At 45.8% G+C, this 25,549-nt stretch overlaps 1 protein-coding gene across 1 annotated transcript in view; it reads left to right on the top strand.

Annotated features, from left to right (window-relative positions):
• Positions 1 to 25,549, top strand: part of lamb4 (laminin, beta 4) — a 320,650-nt gene that overhangs the window by 57,012 nt on the left and 238,089 nt on the right. The window contains exons 11-15 of the mRNA XM_034175562.1: positions 594 to 749; positions 833 to 936; positions 1,476 to 1,555; positions 4,390 to 4,615; positions 19,220 to 19,351. Coding sequence (XP_034031453.1) covers positions 594 to 749; positions 833 to 936; positions 1,476 to 1,555; positions 4,390 to 4,615; positions 19,220 to 19,351 — 698 coding nt within the window. The remainder of the gene's footprint in view (positions 1 to 593; positions 750 to 832; positions 937 to 1,475; positions 1,556 to 4,389; positions 4,616 to 19,219; positions 19,352 to 25,549) is intronic.

Below are 25,549 nucleotides of genomic sequence, written 5' to 3' on the forward strand. Positions count from 1 at the left end.
GGACTCCTTCTTCAGCTTGACGGCATCCCTTACTTCCGGTGTCCACCACCGGGTTCGGGGATTGCTGCCGCGACAGGCACCAGAGACCTTGCGACCACAGCTACGAGCGGCCGCATCAACAATGGAGGTGGAGAACATGGTCCACTCGGACTCCATGTCTCCAACATCCCCCGGGATCTGGGAGAAGCTCTCCCGGAGGTGGGAGTTGAAGACCTCCCTGACAGAGGGTTCCGCCAGTCGTTCCCAGCAGACCCTCACGATACGTTTGGGCCTGCCAGGTCTGACCGGCTTTCTCCCCTCCCAGCGGATCCAACTCACCACCAGGTGGTGATCGGTCGACAGCTCTGCCCCTCTCTTTACTCGAGTGTCCGAGACACATGGCCGAAGGTCAGATGATGCGACTACAAAGTCGATCATCGATCATCGATTTTTTTAAACATTCTGTATTAATGTCTTTTTTGTATTGGTGGCATTCTGCTTGTCTGGTGTAAAAACTGAATTTCACTAGTGTGGGATCAATGAATCTTTTCATCACCTTTTTTTTTAACGGTTATTTTTAGGACATTTAAAGCTAACTCTGGGTTTTGTTTCAGCTTGTGACTGTGACCTGTCTGGATCACAGGGTGGTGGACTTTGCGACTCGCTGAGTGGTCTGTGTCTCTGCAAGGAGAATGTAGAAGGTCGGTGCTGTGACCGCTGCAAATACGGATTCTTTGGTCTGCGACAGGATGACCCGGCCGGCTGTCAGGGTCAGAATCCGTGTCACACATGAAATCGGAGTCGTGTTTAAGTCATGGTGCAGACAAACACATTTTGTTTTTACGTTTCGCAGCATGCAGGTGCCACACTGTGGGAAGTGTTGGGTCATGTGACCAGCTGACAGGAAGCTGTCACTGTGACCTTTATGCCACTGGACCGCTCTGTGACCGCTGTCAGGTATGAACTCTACGGTGACACCTGCTGGTAGGTTTAATTATTCTGTGTTGTCGTGCCTCAAGCAGATTTAAATGAAGTCATTTTCCAAACAATGAGATGTATTTGATGTTTCTGTGTCAAAATCCACCATGGCGCACAGGTGGGAGGAGCTAATGAGGGTGTATCATTCCAATGAAAGTGGAACAGAAAGCAGTTGATTCCTGACTTTTGTTTCTCTAAAAACTGGAGGAGAAATCTCACGTCTTCTCTTGACGAAACTTTGTCTTTGTTCCACCATGAAGCTGTAGAGCTGGTAATGCTTCTCCAGTCAGCCACAGAACCCTAGAGGTGTCTGGGTGTCTTTTTTTATTCACAAACTCTGTATTTACTCAACACGTACAAATTGTACATAAGACAATAGGATCTTAATAGTTAATTCATCATCTGCAAATTATAAAGAACACAATGGTCATATGGCCGAGGGTATTTTATCATTGTCTTATATTTTTAAATTTCATTGGTAAATGGAAAGTTTTGTTTTTCTCTGTGTGTGTCTTCAGGAAGGTTTTTGGGGTTTGTTAAACTCACAGTTGAAATGTTCGCCCTGCGACTGTGACATCGGAGGAGCACGAAGTCACACGTATGTTTGTCAGTTTGACACAAATATTTCCATCTTTTTGTTTTCTGTAAATAATCTCATGCATATGGTCTGACAACAACAAAAAGAAACAAAGGTGCTGAGAAAAACGTTTTTATTTTAGTCAGTTTCTGTCAGGTTTTGGTTTGTGCTGTATTTTATTGTAGGTTGTCTTATTTTTGGGTGATGTCGGTTTGTTGCCTGTTGCTTTCTGCTTGGGTTCTCTCTGTCTTTCTCTTGGTGGTGGGCGTTTCCCTCTGTCTGACCATGCCCCAATTCTGGTCGCTTCCCCTCATACCTGTCCTTGATTTGCAGCTCATCACTTGGGTGTACGAGGTCTGTTAGAAAAGTATCCGACCTTTTTATTTTTTGCAAAAACCATATGGATTTGAATCACGTGTGATTGCACAGCCAAGCTTGAACCTTCATGCGCATGCGTGAGTTTTTTCACGCCTGTTGGTTGCGTCATTTGCCTGTGAGCAGGCTTTGTGTGAGCAGTGGTCCACCCCTCTCGTCGGATTTTTACTGCGAATAAATGTCTGAATGATTTGGAGCTTTGCTGCATCAATTTTTTTCCAGAAACTGTGAGAGACCTCCAGGTGGACACCATTCGGAAAATTCAGATGGCTTTCAGGGACCATTTTATGGGGATTACACAGATTAAGGAGTGCTCCAGCCGGTTTAAAGACCGCCCACAGCGTCTGAGAGTGCGCCGCACTCCGAGCGCCGATCGACAGGCTGAAACAACCAGATCATTTCCAACGTGAAGCTTTGTTGATCGTGGACGTCGTCTGACTTCCACAAAAAGGCAGAAGGCGTGGACATCAACACTTTTTCGGCACATTCCACTGTTACAGGAGTTTTTTTCATGGAAAGAGGAGTGGAGGGATGCACCACCGTGCCGCTCATGGCGCGGCACAAAAGCACCTCCATGTTGGTCTCACAGGATGACTTTCAGACGGCTTTTCAGTCGTGTGACTATCTGAGAAATTGTGCATGAGCTGGACATGCCCCAACATGTCCTGTGAGGCTTCATCACGGCGTTGCTTTGTGCCATGCAGCTCTGCCGCGACGCGCGGAATTCCTCCGCTCCTCTTTCCATGATAAAAAACTCCTGTAACAGTGGAATGTGCCATTCATTTCTAAACTGGACACTGTGTTTTATCCGGGATGTCGTCTGACTAGCACAGGAATTGCGGAAGACGTGCACATCAGCACTTTTTCGGCACATTGAGACAGATGTGCGGAGGAATTCCGCGTTTCGCGACGGAGCTGCATGGCGCAAAGCATCGCCGTGATGAAGCCTCATAGGACATGTTGTGGCATGTCCAGCTCATGCACAATTTCTCAGATAGTCACACAACTGAAAAGCCGTCTGAAAGCCGTCCTGTGAGACCAACACGGAGGTGGTTTTGTGCCGCGCCATGAGCGGCACGGTGGTGCATCCCTCCGCTCCTCTTTCCATGAAAAAAACTCCTGTAACAGTGGAATTTGCCGAAAAAGTGCTGATGTCCACGTCTCCTGCCTTTTTGTGCAAGTCAGACGACGTCCTGGATCAACAAAGCCTTCACGTTGGAAATGATCTGGTCGTTTCAGCCTGTCAATCAGCGCTCAGAGTGCGCCGCGCTCTCAGACGCTGTGGGCGGTCTTTAAACCGGCTGGAGCACTCCTTAATCTGTGTAATCACATTCAAATCGGCGCTGAAAACCATGTAAATTTTCCAAATGGTGTCCACCTGGAGGTCTCTCACAGTTTCTGGAAAAATTTGATGCAGCAAAGCTCCAAATCGTTCAGACATTTATTCGCAATAAAAATCCGACGAGGGCTGTGGACCAGTGCTCACTCAAAGCCTGCTCACAGGCGAATGACGCAACCGACAGGCGTGAAAAAACTCACGCATGCGCACGAAGGTTCAAGTTTGGCTGATGCAATCACACGTGATTCAAATCCATATGGTTTTTGAAAAAAATAAAAAGGTCTGATACTTTTCTAACAGACCTCGTATTTAAGACTCTTTGTGCTCTGGTCCTTCGCCAGATCGATGTGCTGTGAGCCTTCCTTTCAGCCCTTTCTTGTATCTTTGCCTTGCTTCGTTTTGCCTCATTGTGTTTTTGACCACCTGCTTGTTTTTCTCGACCACGCCTCAACCATTTTTGTACTTTCCTGTACCGCTAATCCTAACCCAGCTAACCAACCCAGTAAAAGAGTTAAGCCTACAGAGCTGTGAGTTTGTGTTGTGCATTTGTGTCCTGCCAGTTGTCAACACCAAGCCTGATAGTATCCATATTCTCAAATCAAATCAGCAATTTGGTTACATTAATTACTGCATTTTAAAATCATTCAACACTCAGATTCATAACTTCATAAATGAGCATGACAACAATACAAAGTGAACTTTTGCAGAGTAATCAGGCCTGTCTAAAACCGAACTTTGCTCAGTCCTGTCAGTACCTGCATTAAACAATCCCACATGATGTCTGGTTTTACAGTAACTACAAATCAGCTCATATCACGTCAGGTCAGGTCAGGACAGCTCAAATGCAGTGACTCTGTCAAATGCAGTGAGTCAGTGCCAGTCCTTAAGGGTAGATGGGTGAGTCAGTGCCGGTCATTATGGGTAGATGGGCGAGTCAGTGCCGGTCATTATGGGTAGATGGGCGAGTCAGTGCCGGTCATTATGGGTAGATGGGCGAGTCAGTGCCGGTCATTATGGGTAGATGGGCGAGTGAGTGCAGGTCATTATGGGTAGATGGGCGAGTCAGTACTGGCCCTCAACAGACAAGATGACTGAAGAAAGCTTGAAACCTTGAAAACTGATCGGTACTTTGTTTCATCAGGTGCTTTCCAGGTAATGGGCAGTGTGAGTGTTTACCAAACATGGTTGGCCGCCGCTGTGATGACCCTGCCCATCGACACTTTCTGCCTGCGCTGGACTACTTCCTGTATGAGGCGGAGTTCGCTGCTCCATTGGAGTACCAGAGACCTGTCCTGCCCACTCCCAATCCTTTGCCCGCTCCTTCCCCACCTCCTGCGTCTCCTCTTCCACCTCCTTCTTCACCTCTGGTATGTTCTTCCACAAAAAAATGTTCCTGCTAATCATAGTGGAAATCTGATTGATGATTTATCCATCGGTGCACAGTAACAGCTCTGCATTGACAACATCTGAAATCAATTTAAAACAAATGATTAAAATTGCATTTGTTTAAAACTAATCCATGTAAATCTACATGGAATTAATTCAGCTCATCAACAAAAATGTAGATTGGATTGTTGCTTAAAACTAATTCATAGTTTCTGTCTGCCTCAGTTTCAATCAACCAGTCAATTAAAACATCTGATTTCTTACTTTGACATAGAATTACAAGCACCAGATTGTCCGGCTGGTGCTGCAACTAACCCTATCCGCTACCTTTCTGATCACGTCCATCAGGTGAAGACAGAAAAGATCATTTCTGCGGGTGTTGATGCTGGGGGTGGACGGCTGCTGGGGGGATGGAGGCCATGGTCTCCATGGGGTGGGGTGTAGCCCCGCTCTCATTTGAGTGGTCTCCCAATCTTTGGCTTTGGTGTTTGGGGTGAGGTCCGTAGTGGGGGGTGGATTGGGGGCAGGTCCTGCTGGCTGTGCTGGGGGAGTCTTGGGTGGGGGGGGCCTCGTGTGCTTCTGGTCCCAGGGGGTTGGGTCCTGCCTCTTGTCAGGGGGCTGGACCCCGTCCTCATTTAGCTCGGTGGTCCCTGCCCGTGCTTTGGGTTCCATTGCAATGGCTCCTTAGCCCCCGTCCCCGCCTCTGCTTGCTCCTCTCTTTGGGGGCCATGGCCCAGGTGGTGTGGTTCTGGGGCCACCCCTTTTGTGGGTTCATGCCAGCGCCCTATGTGCCTCCCTTGGGTGTGTGGTTGCTTCCTGTGCCTCCGTGGGGGGGGTTTCCAGCACCGCCGGGCCGTTCCCCTGGTGGTTTGTCATGCTGCCCCGTTGGCTCTAGTGGCTGCTCTTCCTGGCCCCTATGCCCTTCTGCTGCCCTTTTTCTCCTGGTTTCTCTTGGTGCCCTGTGTCCTGGACCCATTTACGTCTGTTGCATGCAGTCGGCTGTATGGCTTCTGACGCGTCAGAGTGGTCCACGTCATATGGTAAGGTTCTGTACTTTTGTCTTGGCCCAGCACACCAGCCACAGTAGTGATCAGATATTTAGCTGTGATCTGGATTTCTGTGTGTGGATGGTTGTGTGGTTGTGGTCGTCACCACAATTCGATTTGGGTGCTCTCAAGGGGATTAAGACTCTGGTGTCCAAGATTAGGGTATGGATGCTCACTAACTAGACAACAGACTGTCGCTGTCACTGTTTGTTCACGTGTGGTTGTTTGTCCTGGTATGTTGTGTTGTTCGGGCCCTGTCTCCTCAGTGTCTCACATCACAGTTATTGTCTTCACCACTTGTCTTTTGTTCTTGTCTGTCTTCATGTTGTTTTGGTGGTCGGCCCTTCCTGATAGAAGTTGTCGGTTGGCCTTTGAATAGGATAGTGTAAGCTGATCAGGAAGGGCGGATGGGGGTCACACATGCACACCACATTCATTCGCGCACTACATACCTTCTGTCTTACAAGAATAAATTGCATACATGTGTATTAATGTACATAAATGGTTCTGCCAGTGTGGCATTTGCCATTTGTAGCGAACGCAGTAACATAAGCTTTTTTTGTGTGAATTTATTTATTTTACCTTTAATATCCATTTTATATTTTGTATGTGTTTTGATTATTTTGTGCATACTTTGGGAAAATTGTTTGATTAATAACGTCACCTGACTACATCAGCAGTTAGGTCATCACTTGGTCACGTGATGCACTTGATGGAGAAATGTGAGTTTCGTTTAATAGTCAGTCTGTGTGTGCAAGCGGTATATGCAAAGACAAAAGACTGAAATATGAAGAAATGGACTTCTAGCAACTCCTAACCTTCTGGTTGGAGGCGCACACGGTATGGACATTTGGGTGAAATATTCTTGTACGAGGTCTGTTAGAGAAGTATCCAACCTTTTTATTTTTTTCAAAAACCATATGGATTTGAATCACGTGTGATTGCATCAGCCAAGCTTGAACCTTCGTGCGCATGCGTGAGTTTTTTTACGCCTGTCGGTTGCGTCATTCGCCTGTGAGCACGCTTTGTGGGAGGAGTGGTCCAGCCCCTTCGGTGGATTTTCATTGTCAGGAAAATGGCCGAGCGACTGCCGCTTTACTGCATCAAACTGTGAGAGACAGCCAGGTGGAAACCATTCGGAAACTTCAGATGGCTTTTGGTGAAGATCATTACACTGTTACAGGAGATTTTGTAATGAAAGACGTGCGGCAGAATTCGCGTGTCAGGACGGAGCCGCGTAATGGCGCAGAACAAAAAGCACCTCCGTGTTGGAAGTCTCACGGGACATGCCCAGCTCTTCCACCATTCGGAAGATTCAGACGGCTTTGGGTGGCTTTTTAGTCGAGTGAGTATCCGAGCAATTGTCGAAGACCAACACGGAGGTGCTTTCGTTCTGCGCCATTAGCGGCTCCGTGGTGAATTCCTCTGCTCCTGTTTTCATGACAAAGTCTCCTGTAACAGTGGAATGTGCCGGAAAAGTGCTATTTCCACCTTTTCTGCCATTTCTCTGGTAGTCAGACGACGTCCCGGATCAACACAGCGTTCAGTTTGGAAATGATCTGGTCGTTTCAGCCTGTCGATCGCCGCTCAGAACGCGGCGCACCCTCCACCATTGTGCGCCGTCTTTAAACCGGCTGTAACACTCCTTAATCTGTGATGCCCATAAAATCGTCCCTGAAAGCCATCTGAATTTTCTGAATGGTTTCCACCTGGCTGTCTCACACAGTTTCTTGAAAAATTGCAGCGCTGCTCCAGCCGTTCAGACATTTTCCTGACAATGAAAATCCGACGAGGGGGCTGGACCACTCCTCACTCAAAGCCTGCTCACAGGCGAATGACACAACTGACAGGCGTGAAAAAACTCATGCATGCGCACGAAGGTTCAAGCTTGGCTGATGCAATCACACGTGATTCAAATCCATATAGTTATTGCAAAAAATAAAAAGGTCGGATACTTTTCTAACAGACCTTGTATTTGTATGTGTGTAAATTATGTTTTTTGAGAGCATTGATATTTTATGTAGTGAGTGTCAGTTAAGCAATTCATAGATAGGAACATGACGGTTTCACTGATGTGTATTTGTCACCTTGTATTTATTTCAGTGTTCACGGTGGTCTTGGGCGTTTATGAGACAGAAAATTCCTGTAATAATACGTTTGAACCATCAGTTGGAGCGTGGCACTTTCATCAACCAGTTAAGAAAAGTTGGGAGCAGCTATAGTGAACACGTGCACCGTGTGCAACTCAGCCCGAGAACATCGAGGGACACCGCGCGGTGAATGCAAGCTGTGAACCCCTCGCTCGGAAATCTACTCGTACCGTTGCAGTGACTTGCAAAACGTGGTGGCGTCGGCTCTGCATCGAGGACGAGGATTGAGACAGTGCCATTACCACAAGTCACCACAAGAGAGCAGCAGCGAGCCGTTGTCATGAGTGGAAGCACCAAGCCTTTTCTTTCAGGTTTTCTTCAGTTGATAAGAAGCGAACATTATATCTTGTAAATATGTAAATAAGTGTGAAAGGCCATTGTGTGCATATTTTGTGTGACTATTTCTGGCCTGTGTTAATAGGTAATTTGACAGTCCTACTGTGGATTTCTTGTTTTGTTTAACATGTTTGTGATTGATATTTGAAATTAACACTGAGGATTCATTGTAGTATAGGCTTTGGTTAAGGTTTTAAGATTTTGATTACTACTTTTATAGTGTTGTTTCAAAATAGTTCAGAAAATGGATCAAAGCAAAGAGAGTGCTCTTGTACTTGAGGGAGTAATTCAGGCTCTTGAAGAAGAAAAAAATAGAATTACAAACCAAGTTAGAAACTGAAACAGATGCAACATTAAGAGACCAAATGAAAGAAAGCATAGCTGAAATTGATAACAGTCTGCAAGCACATAGCGTAAAGAGCCAGGAACCAACTTCTCAACCTGAACAACTTAGGCGATCAGAAAGAGAGCGAAGACCAACTGAAAAGTGGCTTGACTATGCAAAAAAAAAAAAAAAAAAAAAAGAGAGTGCAAAAAAGGAAAGAAGGTTTATGCTAACTTATGTAAACTTCAAAGCTGAGGTTCAGTACATTAGGAGCAAACTCAAAGAAGAATGTGACAAAGAGAATCTTGAAAGTATGATAACTACTTTGGAAGAATATGAGTCACACCTAAAGCAAGAGTATGAAAGCTTACGTGAATTGACCACACCAAGCCAAGACATAAGACGGCGAATGGATAGCTGTACCTCAGTAACTAAAGAGGTAGTTGCTTTGTTGAAAACACGCTGCTTAGAAGTAGGCAAAGAGTTTGATGCTGCTGCAGTAAAGGAATCACTCTTTAAATTACTTCAGAGAGAAGATGCGAGATCAATATATGGGTCCACTGTATAAAGGGCAGGCATGGATAGCGTAGCAGGAAGTCAGGTGTCAATAAAGAAAGCAGAAGCAGCAGCACGCTTAGCATCAAAACCTGCCGAAATCAACAGAGAGTGAAATAGCTGCACAAAGAAAAGAAGTGTTTCCTCAGCAAGAAAAATTGAAAATGCTCGAACACCAAAGGGATCTGGAAGCTATGCAAGCTGAATATGATGTGTATGCCGAGGAGGAAATGAAAATGAACGCTGAAATAGGAGAAAAGAAAGAAATAACTCTGCCTCCAAGTCAGCCCCAAACTCAGCATAACACAGCTCCATATGCTCAGATTCCCCAGGGCACATCAGTCCCTCCTCATTCTGAAAAACAGAACAAAAACTGAATGACGCGACACTAGTGCAAGCCTTCAAAGAATCTCTGATGATGACAAGACTTCCAGCACCTGAGCCATCTGTGTTTACTGGTGATCCTCTCAAATTCACTGAATGGCGGACCAGCTTTAAAGCCTTGATAGAGACTACTTGTACAAGCCCAGCACATAGACTGTTTTATCTTAGAAAATACATAAGCGGCGATGCGCTGTCTGTGTTGGAAGGAACGTTTTACCGAAGTGATGAAGAAGCATATACACAAGCCTGGGATGCACTGAACAAGCGCTATGGCCACCCATTCATTTTGGGGTAAACTTAGTAGCTGGCCCAAGATAGGACCAAAAGAGCCACTAAAATTAAGAGAGTTCAGTGATTTTGTTGTGTCATGTAAAAATGCAATGCCTCACATATCAGGTCTTAAAGTTCTGGATGATTGTGAGGAGAATCAAAAGCTACTCCAGAAACTTCCTGACTGGGCAACAGCTCGATGGAATCGACTTGTCACCAAGGAATTGGATGATGGCAAGCCATATCCAAGTTTTGAAGAGTTCTCAGACTTCTTGGACGAGGAGGCACACATCACCTGCAACCCGGTCTCCTCACGTCATGCTTTGAAAAAGACAGAAGAGAAAGCAGGCACAGAAGCGAAACGCATCAAAGCCACAACCCTAGTGACAACAACAAAGGTTGCTCAAGGGAAAAGTCACCCAGCTAAGGATTCAGGTGAATCAGCTGGCTCGACAGTTAATCCATCTGCTGCTCAAACAAAGAAGCAAATAAAATGCATATGCCGTCAGCAGAACCACTTCATTTACAAATGCGAAAAATTTTCTGCTCTGACTCTTGAAGAGAAGAAAACATTTGTCAAAACCAACAATATGTGCTTCGCTTGCTTGAGAGTTGGCCATGTTGCAAAAGATTGTTGGAAAAAGGCTACTTGCAATGTTTGTAGAAAGAGCCATCCAACTCTGCTTCATGATGAACCGGCTCAAGAGGAAAAACCTGAAGCCAGCCAACAGAGAGACAGTTCCTCTACTGCTTTGTGTAGTATGAACATGACCAATGCTGACCGCACGTCAATGATAGTCCCGGTGTGGCTGTCTAGTGCTGTCAAGAATAGCCCAGAGATCTTGGTGTATGCTCTGTTAGATACACAAAGTAGCAATACATTCGTTACTGAAGATGTGTGTGAAAAACGTGAGGCACACACTGAACCTATCAGACTCAAGTTGTCAACAATGACTGACAGGTCAATAGTGAATTGTCACAGAGCCAGTGGGTTAAAGGTCAGAGGATACAGTTCCAAAGAATGCATTGAACTACCACCAGCTTACACTCGAGAAGCTATCCCATTGGAGAAGACCAGCATTCCAACTCAGGAAACAGCCAAAGGATGGACACACTTGCTTAGCATAGCTGACGAGATGCCAGACTTGCTAGACTGTCCTGCTGGACTGCTAATAGGCTACGACTGTGTCAGAGCTCTAAAACCCAAAGAAGTCGTATCCAGAGCCGAGCATGAGCCATACGCAGTGAAAACAGACCTCGGGTGGAGCGTAGTTGGTGCCAAAACCCCTACTACTGGTGGAGGAACAAATGCTGGATTCTGCTATCGCATCTCTGTAAAACAAATTCCACCTATTACATTTGCATGTGCGATTAAGGCTCTTGAGAGAGATTTTCAGGAAACAAATCCTAAAGATGGAACAATCTCTCAAGAAGATATTCAGTTCTTACAAATTCAGAATGAGGGAATTCATCATAATGAGAATGGTCATCTGGAGATGCCTCTGCCTTTTAGAGAGCGCCCACAGCTGCCTAACAACAAACATCTTGCCACAGTTAGGCTGAAACATCTAAAAGGGAAGATAAAAATCCCAAATACAAGGAGGACTATGTTCAGTTCATGGTCAGTGTTTTCGCCTCTGCCTTTTAGAGAGCGCCCACAGCTGCCTAACAACAAACATCTTGCCACAGTTAGGCTGAAACATCTAAAAGGGAAGATAAAAATCCCAAATACAAGGAGGACTATGTTCAGTTCATGGTCAGTGTTTTCAAGATGGAGAGGACGTGCGTGCAACACCAAAGGACGGGAACACCTGGTACATCCCACACCATGGGGTGTATCACCCGCGAAAGCCAGAGAAGATAAGAGTTGTCTTTGACTGTTCTGCCAAATACGAAGGCACCTCATTGAATGATCACCTCCTCACAGGACTTGGTTTAACCAATGCCTAGATGGGAGTGCTGTGTCGGTTCCGACAGTATCCAATTGCAATCAACTGCGACGTTGAGAAAATGTTCCACCGCTTTCATGTTACTCCAGAAGATCGGGATTTCATGAGGTTCCTGTGGTGGGAGAATGGGAACACAACGAGTGAACCCAAAGAATATCGCATGAGGGTGCACATATTTGGCACGGCATCGCCAGGATGCGCGAATTACGGCATGAAATTCCTCGCCACCAAATATAAGAGTGAGTACCCCATGGCAGCAAGCTTCATCCGGAGAAACCTTTATGTGGATGATGGACTTGTCAGTCTGGATACAGTTGAAAAGGCCAAGCAACTTGTCCATGAAGCAAGAGAAGTCTGTCAGAAGGGACAGCTGCGACTGCACAAGTTTGTTTGCAATAACAGAGCTGTCTTGGAGACCATTCCAGAGAGTGAGCGTGCTGTAGAAGTCAAGGACGTGGACTTAAACTACACAGAGCTACCAGCTCAGAGAGTGCTAGGAGTGAAGTGGAACATAGAAATGGATGTCTTCTCATTCAATGTGGTCCAACAAGAAAGAACAGCCACTCGACGAGGTATCTTATCCACAGTCGCCAGCATATATGATCCATTAGGATTTCTGGCCCCCTACATCTTGACTGGGAAAAGAATCTTGCAAGAAATGTGCAAGCGTGGTGTAGGCTGGGATGAGCCTGTCCCGCCAGAACTAAGGCCAAAGTGGGAGACAACTTCAAAACATTCAAATACCAAGGTGCTTTGTTCCCAGCGATCTTGTCACGATCCAGAAGATTGAGCTGCATCACTTTTCTGATGCCAGTAATGATGGCTATGGGCAGTGCTCGTATATCAGGATCGTAGCTGAAGAACAAGTGCATTGCACTTTAGTTATGGCCAAGGCTAGGGTAGCACCCATGAAGATTGTCAGTATCCCACGTCTGGAGCTCACTACTGCCACAATCTCTGCAGCCGTAAGCAAGATTGTCAGAGAAGAGCTGGACCTGAGGATAGATGAAGAGTACTTTTGGACGGATTCGCAAGTGGTACTGGGGTACATCAAGAACAATGCCTGGCACTTTTATGTTTTTGTAGCTAATCGGATCCAGAAAATCAGAGATGCTACTGACCCCAATCAATGGTTTTACATTGAAACAAGTCAAAACCCGGCAGATCATGCATCTAGAGGACTCAAGGTGGCAGACCTAATGGTATCAGATTGGCTAAGAGGACCCAAGTTCTTATGGGAACAGGAAGTTGTGACTAACCCAACAACCCCAGAGCTTCTCATAGATGACCCAGAGGTCAAAGTCCTGAAAACTGATGTTGTGAAAGAAGGTGACCTCCTGAAAAGGTTGGCAAGATTTTCAGAGTGCTCAGAGTTGGTGGCAGGTTAAAAAGGTCATCAGCTTCGCTGGAGTTCAAACATCCCGTAATACTCCGGAAAGAAGGCATCGTAACACAACTGATACTTGACCATTGCCATAAAAGAACACAGAACCAAGGCCTAGGGCAAACACTGAACGAACTCAGAGCCAATGGATACTGGATAATGGGTGCCAGTAAAGTGGTGGCCAAGCACATCAAGAGTTGCGTGACATGTAAGAGGGTGCAGGGACGAACTGAAGAACAGCGCATGGCTGACTTGCCTGTTGATCGAATAGAGCCATCTCCTCCTTTCTCATACACAGGCATCGACTGTTTTGGCCCTTTCTACACAAAGCAAGGTAGAAAAGAGTACAAGGAAGGAAAGGATCATGACCTATCTAGCAAGAATGGAATGTGACTTTCTCATGAATGTTCCCGAAGCCAGTCATATGGGAGGCATATGGGAGCGTCAGATACGGACGACCAGGAGCGTGATGAGCTCTGTCCTTGCTCAGGCTAAAGGACGACTGGATGACTCCTCATTAATCAATCAATCAATCAATTTTTTTTTTATATAGCGCCAAATCACAACAAACAGTTGCCCCAAGGCGCTTTATATTGTAAGGCAAGGCCATACAATAATGATGTAAAACCCCAACGGTCAAAACGACCCCCTGTGAGCAAGCACTTGGCTACAGTGGGAAGGAAAAACTCCCTTTTAACAGGAAGAAACCTCCAGCAGAACCAGGCTCAGGGAGGGGCAGTCTTCTGCTGGGACTGGTTGGGGCTGAGGGAGAGAACCAGGAAAAAGACATGCTGTGGAGGGGAGCAGAGATCGATCACTAATGATTAAATGCAGAGTGGTGCATACAGAGCAAAAAGAGAAAGAAACAGTGCATCATGGGAACCCCCCAGCAGTCTACGTCTATAGCAGCATAACTAAGGGATGGTTCAGGGTCACCTGATCCAGCCCTAACTATAAGCTTTAGCAAAAAGGAAAGTTTTAAGCCTAATCTTAAAAGTAGAGAGGGTGTCTGTCTCCCTGATCTGAATTGGGAGCTGGTTCCACAGGAGAGGAGCCTGAAAGCTGAAGGCTCTGCCTCCCATTCTACTCTTACAAACCCTAGGAACTACAAGTAAGCCTGCAGTCTGAGAGCGAAGCGCTCTATTGGGGTGATATGGTACTACGAGGTCCCTAAGATAAGATGGGACCTGATTATTCAAAACCTTATAAGTAAGAAGAAGAATTTTAAATTCTATTCTAGAATTAACAGGAAGCCAATGAAGAGAGGCCAATATGGGTGAGATATGCTCTCTCCTTCTAGTCCCCGTCAGCACTCTAGCTGCAGCATTTTGAATTAACTGAAGGCTTTTTAGGGAACTTTTAGGACAACCTGATAATAATGAATTACAATAGTCCAGCCTAGAGGAAATAAATGCATGAATTAGTTTTTCAGCATCACTCTGAGACAAGACCTTTCTGATTTTAGAGATATTGCGTAAATGCAAAAAAGCAGTCCTACATATTTGTTTAATATGCGCTTTGAATGACATATCCTGATCAAAAATGACTCCAAGATTTCTCACAGTATTACTAGAGGTCAGGGTAATGCCATCCACAGTAAGGATCTGGTTAGACACCATGTTTCTAAGATTTGTGGGGCCAAGTACAATAACTTCAGTTTTATCTGAGTTTAAAAGCAGGAAATTAGAGGTCATCCATGTCTTTATGTCTGTAAGACAATCCTGCAGTTTAGCTAATTGGTGTGTGTCGTCTGGCTTCATGGATAGATAAAGCTGGGTATCATCTGCGTAACAATGAAAATTTAAGCAATACCGTCTAATAATACTGCCTAAGGGAAGCATATATAAAGTGAATAAAATTGGTCCTAGCACAGAACCTTGTGGAACTCCATAATTAACTTTAGTCTGTGAAGAAGATTCCCCATTTACATGAACAAATTGTAATCTATTAGACAAATATGATTCAAACCACCGCAGCGCAGTGCCTTTAATACCTATGGTATGCTCTAATCTCTGTAATAAAATTTTATGGTCAACAGTATCAAAAGCAGCACTGAGGTCTAACAGAACAAGCACAGAGATGAGTCCACTGTCCGAGGCCATAAGAAGATCATTTGTAACCTTCACTAATGCTGTTTCTGTACTATGATGAATTCTAAAACCTGACTGAAACTCTTCAAATAGACCATTCCTCTGCAGATGATCAGTTAGCTGTTTTACAACTACCCTTTCAAGAATTTTTGAGAGAAAAGGAAGGTTGGAGATTGGCCTATAATTAGCTAAGATAGCTGGGTCAAGTGATGGCTTTTTAAGTAATGGTTTAATTACTGCCACCTTAAAAGCCTGTGGTACATAGCCAACTAACAAAGATAGATTGATCATATTTAAGATCGAAGCATTAAATAATGGTAGGGCTTCCTTGAGCAGCCTGGTAGGAATGGGGTCTAATAAACATGTTGATGGTTTGGATGAAGTAACTAATGAAAATAACTCAGACAGAACAATCGGAGAGAAAGAGTCTAACCAAATACCGGCATCACTGAAAGCAGCCAAAGATAACGATACGTCTTTGGGATGGTTATGAGTAATTTTTTCTCTAATAGTTAAAATTTTGTTAGCAAAGAAAGTCATGAACTCATTACTAGTTAAAGTTAATGGAATACTCAGCTCAATAGACCAGGTGGACGATAGATAATAACAAATAAAACTGGTTTTTGGGACTTCCGATTTGGATGGACAAGACTAAGAGACAAGCTTTCAAATGAATTAAAGCTCTGTCTGGGTTTTTGATTAATTAATAAGCTGGAATGGAAGATTGCTGCTAATCCACCGCCCCGGCCCGTGCTACGAGCATTCTGACAGTTAGTGTGACTCGGGGGTGTTGACTCATTTAAACTAACATATTCATCCTGCTGTAACCAGGTTTCTGTTAGGCAGAATAAATCAATATGTTGATCAATTATTATATCATTTACCAACAGGGACTTAGAAGAGAGAGACCTAATGTTTAATAGACCACATTTAACTGTTTTAGTCTGTGGTGCAGTTGAAGGTGCTATATTATTTTTTCTTTTTGAATTTTTATGCTTAAATAGATTTTTGCTGGTTATTGGTAGTCTGGGAGCAGGCACCGTCTCTACGGGGATGGGGTAATGAGGGGATGGCAGGGGGAGAGAAGCTGCAGAGAGGTGTGTAAGACTACAACTCTGCTTCCTGGTCCCAACCCTGGATAGTCACGGTTTGGAGGATTTAAGAAAATTAGCCAGATTTCTAGAAATGAGAGCTGCTCCATCCAAAGTGGGATGGATGCCGTCTCTCCTAACAAGACCAGGTTTTCCCCAGAAGCTTTGCCAATTATCTATGAAGCCCACCTCATTTTTTGGACACCACTCAGACAGCCAGCAATTCAAGGAGAACATGCGGCTAAACATGTCACTCCCGGTCTGATTGGGGAGGGGCCCAGAGAAAACTACAGAGTCCGACATTGTTTTTGCAAAGTTACACACCGATTTAATGTTAATTTTAGTGACCTCCGATTGGCGTAACCGGGTGTCATTACTGCCGACGTGAATTACAATCTTACCAAATTTACGCTTAGCCTTAACCAGCAGTTTCAAATGTCCTTCAATGTCGCCTGCTCTGGCCCCCGGAAGACAATTGACTATGGTTGCTGGTGTCGCTAACTTCACATTTCTCAAAACAGAGTCGCCAATAACCAGAGTTTGATCCTCGGCGGGTGTGTCGTCGAGTGGGGAAAAACGGTTAGAAATGTGAACGGGTTGGCGGTGTACACGGGGCTTCTGTTTAGGGCTACGCTTCCTCCTCACAGTCACCCAGTCAGCCTGCTTTCCCGGCTGCTCGGGATCTGCCAGGGGGGAACTAACGGCGGCTAAGCTACCTTGGTCCGCACCGACTACAGGGGCCTGGCTAGCTGTAGAATTTTCCACGGTGCGGAGCCGAGTCTCCAATTCGCCCAGCCTGGCCTCCAAAGCTACGAATAAGCTACACTTATTACAAGTACCATTACTGCTAAAGGAGGCCGAGGAATAACTAAACATTTCACACCCAGAGCAGAAAAGTGCGGGAGAGACAGGAGAAGCCGCCATGCTAAATCGGCTAAGAGCTAGTAGCTACGCTAAGCTAGCGGATTCCTAAAAACACGCAAAGTGAATAATGTGTAAATAATTAGAGGTGATTCAGCAGAAGGAGTGCTTTAGTTAAGGCACGTAAAGATTACACTGGGAAACAAATCGTAATCTAGATAACTAGATCAATCTAACTGCGCAGATTAAACAGCTAACAGATACAGAAAAACACCGCTCACAGAAAAACACCGTGTTTGTTGTCACCGCCCGCTGACAACAAACACCCTCGCTGATGCCAAAAGTGCTGAACCCTTGACACCCAATCACTTGCTTACTATGAAGCCTACGGTACTCCTTCCACCTCCTGGAAAGTTTGTTCAAGATCTGTATGCAAGAAAAAGATGGCGCAAAGTGCAGTATCTCTCAGAACAGTTCTGGAGCAGGTGGCGCAGAGAATACTTAACCAACATCAGCCTTTGTCAGCAGTGGCATACAATCAGACGAAACGTGCAGGTTGGAGATGTAGTCATTGTTAAGGATGAAAACACTCCTAGAAATGAGTGGTCACTAGCTAAAGTTGTTGAGGCTAAGGAAGATGATGATGGTCTCGTGCGAAAGGTGAAAATACAAGTCAGCCAAAATAAGTCAGGACCAAAAGGTGAGCGCTTAACACAACCTTCATTTCTTGAGCGTCCTGTCCAGAAGTTAGTTGTGTTAGTTGAACATTATTCAAAATAGCTCAGCATTCACATAAAAATGAAAGGTCAATTATTTAGTATAACAGCTATTGATGGAAATTATGAGTAAAGGTTGAGTTTGAAGTTATTAGAAAATTACACGTTTTATTTCTTTGAATATGGTGAAAGTAAACCTTTTGTAATTTTGGTGGCAGTGTAGCGAATGCAGTAGCATAAGCTTTTTTGTGTGTGAATTTATGTATCTTACCTTTAATATCCATTTTATATTTTGTATATTTTTTGATTATTTTGTGCATACTTTGGGAAAATTGTTTGATTAATAACGTCACCTGACTACATCAGCAGTTAGGTCATCACTTGGTCATGTGATGCACTTGATGGAGAAATGTGAGTTTTGTTTAATAGTCAGTCAGTGTGTGCAAGCGGTATATGCAAAGACAAAAGACTGAAATATGAAGAAATGGACTTCTAGCAACTCCTAACCTTCTGGTTGGAGGCGCACACGGTATGGACATTTGGGTGAAATATTCTTGTATTTGTATGTGTATAAATTATGTTTTGTGAGAGCATTGATATTTTATGTAGTGAGTGTCAGTTAAGCAATTCATAGATAGGAACATGACTGTTTCACTGATGTGTATTTGTCACCGTGTATTTATTTCAGTGTTCACGGTGGTCTTGGGCGTTTATGAGACAGAAAATTCCTGTAATAAAACGCTTGAACCATCAGTCGGAGCGTGGCACTTTCATCAACCAGTTAAGAAAAGTTGGGAGCAGCTATACCATTTCTATATATGCAAACAGGGAGGGAAAAAAGAAAACATCATTTCTAATCCACTTCCATCAAGACTCCATCATGCTCATCAACAGAGGAATTACTCACATGCCCTTCTAATCTGTGCTCATGTGTTGACTCATGTGCCTGCTCAACTTGGTTACTATGATGCCTGATAGGAGCTTCCGTGTTGTGGAGAGGCAGGTAAGTGGCCAGTAGACTGAGAGTTTTGTAACCTTGTGGGGGTCCTTCATAATTCTGGGTTAGTATACTAACCCTGACTGGCTAATACATGGGTATTTATTTTCATTTATAAAGTGCCAAATCACAACAGAGTTGCCTCAAGGCGTTTCACACAAGTGCATTTCATTTGTCACGTTTTACACTGGATGCCCTTCCTGACCCAGTGCCACACTGGGTGGCCACAAACCAAGAACCTTCTGCTCTGGATGTGTCCTTTTGTCTGGACTGTGTTTTTATGCTTTTGCTGGTGCTGCTGCTTCTTTGCCAGGTCATCAATGAAAATAAGAACGGGTTCCCAGTTTATTTTTATCTGGTTTAAGAAGGGTTAAAGGAATCCTGTGTGCGACCATGTGTGTCACACTGGATGTGATTCTTGTATCTTTCAGCTCAACCCATTTGTGCTCCCGAAGTGTGAGCAGTACTTCAGAGAGCAGGGATACGACTTCAAGTTCACCAATGGACGTGTTGTCCTTGTCCGTCAGACTCTCCCACAGGCTCGTCACCACAGACAGAATGAGGTAAGACATGACGCTCCTTTGTGCCAGCGGCTCAGGGAACTGATGAGCTCTACAGTGGGCTACCATCAGGTGGCTGGCAAATGTTTTGTAGAGAAGATGGCTGTAACTTTATTTTAACATCTCCTCTTTCTGGGCTTGAGGCACCTCACTAATGCAAGATAACGAGAAGGCACTGCCATCGCATCGTTTCACAGTCAGGGTGACACTCAGAAACCACAGCAGGCCATGGAGCAGGTGATCAGTCAGCCTGTTCACTGGACTCTAAATGTGCCTCTTCAGTGGCTTTGTTGGGAAGTTAAGGCAGGAAGAACTCTACAGTGACAATGTTACCCCGCTTTGGCCTGTTCAAGAGAAGTCAGATTTTCAGGTTGTGTTATTGATGGTGCCAGTTCACTTCAGAACTGGCACCATCTTATGTGCCAGATCTGATTATACCTTATGTACCGGCCCATGCTGTCCATTGTTCAAGTGTTCCAAAGGCGATAAAAGTATTCAGCAGGTCACAGAGCTTTTTCTCATTATGAACCATTTCTGTAAAATTGTCTGCCTGCTGAGATAAAACAGACAGAGCCTGTGGAGTTACTTAAATCCAGACTAAACCTTCCCTCTCACTTAGGAGTCATATTACTGATGGGGAATGGACAACGTAGGATCAAAAATTACCCCAAGGATCCTCACTTTGTCAGTGTGATGTATGACACACGAGCCTAGGCTAAGCGCTAGTTGGTTAAACCAATGCTGATGTCTTGCTGGACCAAGAACCATCATTTTGGTCTTATCAGAGTTTAAAAGTAGGAAATTACTAGACATCCAGCTTCTCACTGATATAAGGCAGTTCTCTAAGGATTTTATATGAATGAGATTGCCAGCAGTTATCGGCATGTACAATTTCATCAGCATAGCAATGAAAGGTAACCCCAAAACATCACAGAATATGCCCTAGGGGTGCAGTGGCTGGACCAAGGCCTGCTGAGATATGCTCGACCTAATATCTTCTATTTTCTTGTCGAAATAATCCAGGAAGTCCTGTGCTGAAAAAGGAGAGCGACTTAACAGGTGGCCGTCCATGAATGAGAAATGCTACTGTGTCAAACAAGAAGTTTGAGTTATGCTTGGTTTTACTGATCAAATCAGAATAATAGGTCCGCTTTGTAGCCAGTAGTGCATGCTTATAGTCTAAGATAGCATCACACCATGCAAGGTGGAATATCTCTAATTTGGAACTACATCATTTCCATTCCAAACCGCTAGCCTTCTGCCTAAGGTCACGCAAGTAACCATTGAACCAAGGCGACTGTGTCTTGGGAAGGTGTAGCCATAATAGAGGAGGTGCAATCTTATCAAATGTGGTTTTGAGCCCTGAATTTAAGCTATCCGCAAGACTGCCCACCGAACATTCACCAAACTTGGAGGTAAAATTTCAAGCAGTCTAGCTTCGAGTTCAGACATAGTTGAAGATTAATGCGTCACCGCAGCAAAAGACAGAGTTGTTTCTCCACCAAAAGTGGCAGCTAAATATAAACCAAATAAGTGAGTGATCAGAGACCACTGATGTAAGAGGCATGATGTCAGTATTTGTGATAGCAATACCACGTGCGAGATATACCACGAGAATACCACGTGGATCCGGATCCAAGATGGCGCCACGTGAAGGCGCCCTGGTATTTTGGTGCTCCCTGTTTTGTCTGTTTTTGTGCGTAAATCGTGTGTCATCGTGCGCCTACACCCGCGAGGAGCTTCTAAACATCAGATCATCAACACCCACGGACATTACGCCACTTTTTTTAGTGCCTGCAGCTGAACTGGTTCAGTTTTTGGCCAAAAGAGTGAGACGCCGGCGGAGAGGAAAACAAGCTGGAGCTCTCGTGCGCCTCAGACAAAGGGGCACGTGCGTGAGCGTGGAGAGAGACTTTCCGGACTCCCTTGTTATAATTCTTGGTGATTTTAACAAAGAGAATCTCAGTCAGGAATTACCAAAATACAAACAGTTTGTTAAATGCCCGACCAGAGAAGGGAGCATGTTAGATCATTGTTACACGACAGTGAGCGGCGCCTACCGCGCGGTGGCCCGTGCAGCTTTGGGACTCTCAGACCACGTGATGGTCCACTTGATCCCCACGTACAGACAGAGACTAAAACTCACCAAACCTGTTGTGAGGACGTCTAAAGTGTGGAGCAATGAAGCTGTAGAGGAGCTACGCGCGTGCTTGGGCACTACGGATTGGGATATGTTTGAGGCTTCAACAGACACTGTGACGTCATATATTCATTTCTGTGAAGACAGCATCATCCCACAGCGTACCAGGGTGAGATATAACAACGACAAGCCCTGGTTCACACCTAAACTCCAGCAGCTCCATCGGCAGAAAGAGGTGGCTTTCAGAGAAGGAGACAGAGACAGCTATAGAGGTGCAAAGTACAGATTTAGCAAGGAGGTGGCAAAGGCTAAATCCATGTACAGTTCACGTCTGCAGCAAAGGTTCTCTGCCAATGACTCGGCCTCTGTGTGGAGGGGGTTGAAAGAGATCACCAACTACAAGCCCAAAGCACCTCGTTCTATTGACGACCTGAAGCTGGCCAACGACCTGAACGTCTTCTATTCACGCTTTGAAGTCATGGCTTCTCACCTCCCCACCACCCACACAACTGGATATTCAAACACTCTGGACCCCCCCCCCCCCCCCCCCGCCCTCTCGGTTCAAGACGAGGATGTGAGAAGACATTTTATAAGGCTGAATCCACATAAGGCCCCGGGCCCAGACTGTGTGTCTCCTGCCACCCTGAGACACTGCGCTGATGATCTTCAACACCTCCCTGGAGTCATGCCATGTTCCAGTCTGTTTCAAGTCCTCCATCATAGTTCCAGTCCCCAAGAAACCACGCGTCACTTAATGACTACAGGCCTGTGGCTCTCACGTCTGTAGTCATGAAGACCTTCGAACTATCCCACCTGAAGTCCATCACCAACCCCCTCCTGGACCCCCTGCAGTTTGCCTACAGAGCCAACAGGTCTGTAGATGATGCCATAAACCTGGCCCTGCACTCCATCCTGCAGCACCTGCACTTCCCAGGAACCTACGCTAGGATCCTGTTTGTGAACTTCAGCTCTGCATTCAAAGCATTCCGGCTTTGCTCCAGGACAAGCGTTCTCTGCTCCACGTGCCCGACTCCACCTGCAGGTGGATCACAGACTTCCTGACAGACCGGACTCAGCGTGTGAGGCTGGGAAAGAATGTCTCGAACACTCGGGCTCTCAGCACAGGATCTCCACAGGGCTGTGTCCTTTCCCCTCTGCTCTTCTCCCTGTACACTAACTGCTGCACCTCCAGCCACGACTCTGTAAAGCTCATCAGGTTTGCGGACGACACCACCCTCATCGGACTCATTTCGGATGGGGATGAGTCTGCCTACAGGAGGGAGGTGGACTGGCTGGTGACCTGGTGCAGCAGCAACAACTTGGAGCTCAACGCCCAGAAAACAGTGGAGATGATCGTGGACTTCAGGAAAGCCACAGCCCCCCTGCACTCCCTCGCCCTCACCAACAGCCCCATCACCACTGTGGACTGTCACTGCTTCCTCTGCACCACCATCACCCAGGACCTCAAGTGGGAGTCAACCATCAGCTCCCTCATCAAGAATGCCCAGCGGAGAATGTACTTCCTGCGGCAGCTGAAGAAGGCCAAGCTGCCTGTCCAGCTGATGGTGCAGTTCTACATGGCCATCATCGAGTCCATCCTCTGTTCCTCCATCATGGAGTGGTACGCCGGGGCCACAGCCAGGGACAGACACAGACTGCAGCACATTGTGGCCTCTGCTGAGAAGGTGATCGGCTGTAGCCTTCCACCTCTCCACGACCTGCACGTCTCCAGGACTCCGGGCCGAACAGGTCGGATCACAGCTGACCCTTCTCACCCTGCACACGGTTTATTTGAACCACTCCCCTCGGGCAGGAGGCTAGAACCTCCCGCCATAAGAACAGTTTCTTCCCCTCTGCCGTTAAACTCATGAACACTTCATAACTCAGTCACCTTAACCTTAACTCTGTCACTTTATCATTTTATCACGGGTCACTTTAGGCAATGTACTCTGGTTTTTAATTGCACTCCTCCCACTGCACTGTTGTTCTGTTTGTGTCGTTGTACATAGCCTTTCATATTTCATGTTTCTATTTCATATTTTATCGTATACGAGGTCTGTGAGAAAAGTATCCGACCTTTTTATTTTATGCAAAAAATATATGGATTTGATTCATATGTTTTTACGTCAGCCAAGCTTGAACCTTCGTGCGCATGCGTGAGTTTTTCCACGCCTGTCGGTTGCGTCATTCACCTGTGGGCAGGCTTTTGGTGAGCACTGGTCCACCCCTCTCGTCGTTGTTTCATTGCGAGGAAATGGCGGAATGATTTGGATTTTTTTCCATCAGAATTTTTTCAGAAACTGTTAGAGACAGGCAGCTGGAAACCATTTGAAAAATTTATCTGGCTTTCGGTGAAAATTGTACGGGCTTCACAGAGAATAAGGAGTGTTACTACAGCTTTAAGGACTGCCCACAATGGCACACGGTGCGCTGCGCTCTGAGCCTCCACCGAGAGGCAGAAACCACCACATCATTTCTAAACGGATTGCTATGTGGAGCCGGGACCGTCGTGTGCAATTTCTCTGGTTATCACAAGAGCTGGACATCAGCCATTTTCCGGCAGATTTCACTTTTAACAAGAGATTTTGTCACGGAAAGCCGCGCGGCGGCTTCGCGCGTCACAACCGATTCGCTGATGGAGCGAGACAAAGGAACACCTCCGTTTTGGAGTGTTAAAGGACAAGTTGAGACATGCCCAGCTCTCCACAATTTCTCTTATACTCACTCGACGTAAGCACTGAAAGCCGAGATAGACATGTCCCAACTTGTCCTCTTTCATGCCGCTCACCCTGGTTCTCCTGGGCCGTCTGGGGTCGGTCATGGCGGGGGGGTACTGTCAGGGGGTGTGTTTGATCTGCTTTTATTTCTTGGTTGTAATCTGTTTTTGCCTGTTGGTTGTCTTCTCGGGACGGAGCCGCATGGCGCAAAGCAACGCCGTGATGAAGCTTCACAGGACATGTTTTGGCATGTCCAGCTCATCCACAATTTCTCGGATAGTCACACGACTGAAAAGCCACCGAAAGCCATCTGAAAGCCATCTGAAAGCCGTCCTGTGAGACCAACACGGAGGTGCTTTTGTCCGCGCCATTCGCAGCTCTGTGGCGCATCCCTCCGCTTTTCTTTCCATGACAAAAACTCCTGTAACAGTGAAATGTGCCGAAAAAGTGCTGATGTCCATGTCTTCTGCCATTGCTGTGGTAGTCAGACGACGTCTCGGATCAACAAAGCCTTCACTTTGGAAATGATCTGGTTGTTTCAGCGGGGTTTCAGCCTGTCGATCGCTGCTCGGAGTGCGCCTCGCTCTCAGCCACTGTGGGCGGTCTTTAAACCGGCTGGAGCATTCCTTAATCTGTGTGATCCCCATAAAATTGTCCCTGAAAGCCATCTGAATTTTCCGAATGGTGTCCACCTGGAGGTCTCTCACAGTTTCTGGAAATATTTGATGCAGCAAAGGTCCAAATCGTTCAGACATTTTATTCGCAATAAAAATCCGACGAGGGGGTGAACCACTGCTCACACAAAGCCTGCTCACAGGCGAATGACACAACCGACAGGCGTGAAAAAACTCAAGCATGCGCACGAAGGTTCAACCTTGGCTGATGCAATCACACGTGATTCAAATCCATATGGTTTTTGCAAAAAATAAAAAGGTCGGATAGTTTTCTAACAGACCTCATATACTGCTCATTCTGCTTTGTTTCTTCGCCAGATTGATGCGCCCTGTGCCTTCTTTCCAGCTCTCGTTCGTGTTCCATAGTCCTGCCTGCCTCATAGTGTATTCGACCTCCTGCCCGTTTGTTCCGACCACGATTAAGCCTGATGATAATAATACTGCTGCTGTGTTTTCTGAACTGTCTACCCGTGTACTGACCACTGCTTGTCACCCCACTAAAGTTTGTCAACCAGAGCTGTGTTTGTGAGTCTTGCATTTGTGTCCTAACCGAACCACCTGTCAATATGGACTGAAATACATGTTAATACAAACAGCAGTGGACAAATGAGGAATTCAATACAGATATGATGGAAGTAGGTGTCCAGCTAATTCTCATGTCCAGTGGTCG

Source organism: Thalassophryne amazonica, chromosome 8 (genome assembly GCF_902500255.1).
Source record: "Thalassophryne amazonica chromosome 8, fThaAma1.1, whole genome shotgun sequence".
In the NCBI taxonomy this organism is placed as follows: domain Eukaryota; kingdom Metazoa; phylum Chordata; class Actinopteri; order Batrachoidiformes; family Batrachoididae; genus Thalassophryne; species Thalassophryne amazonica.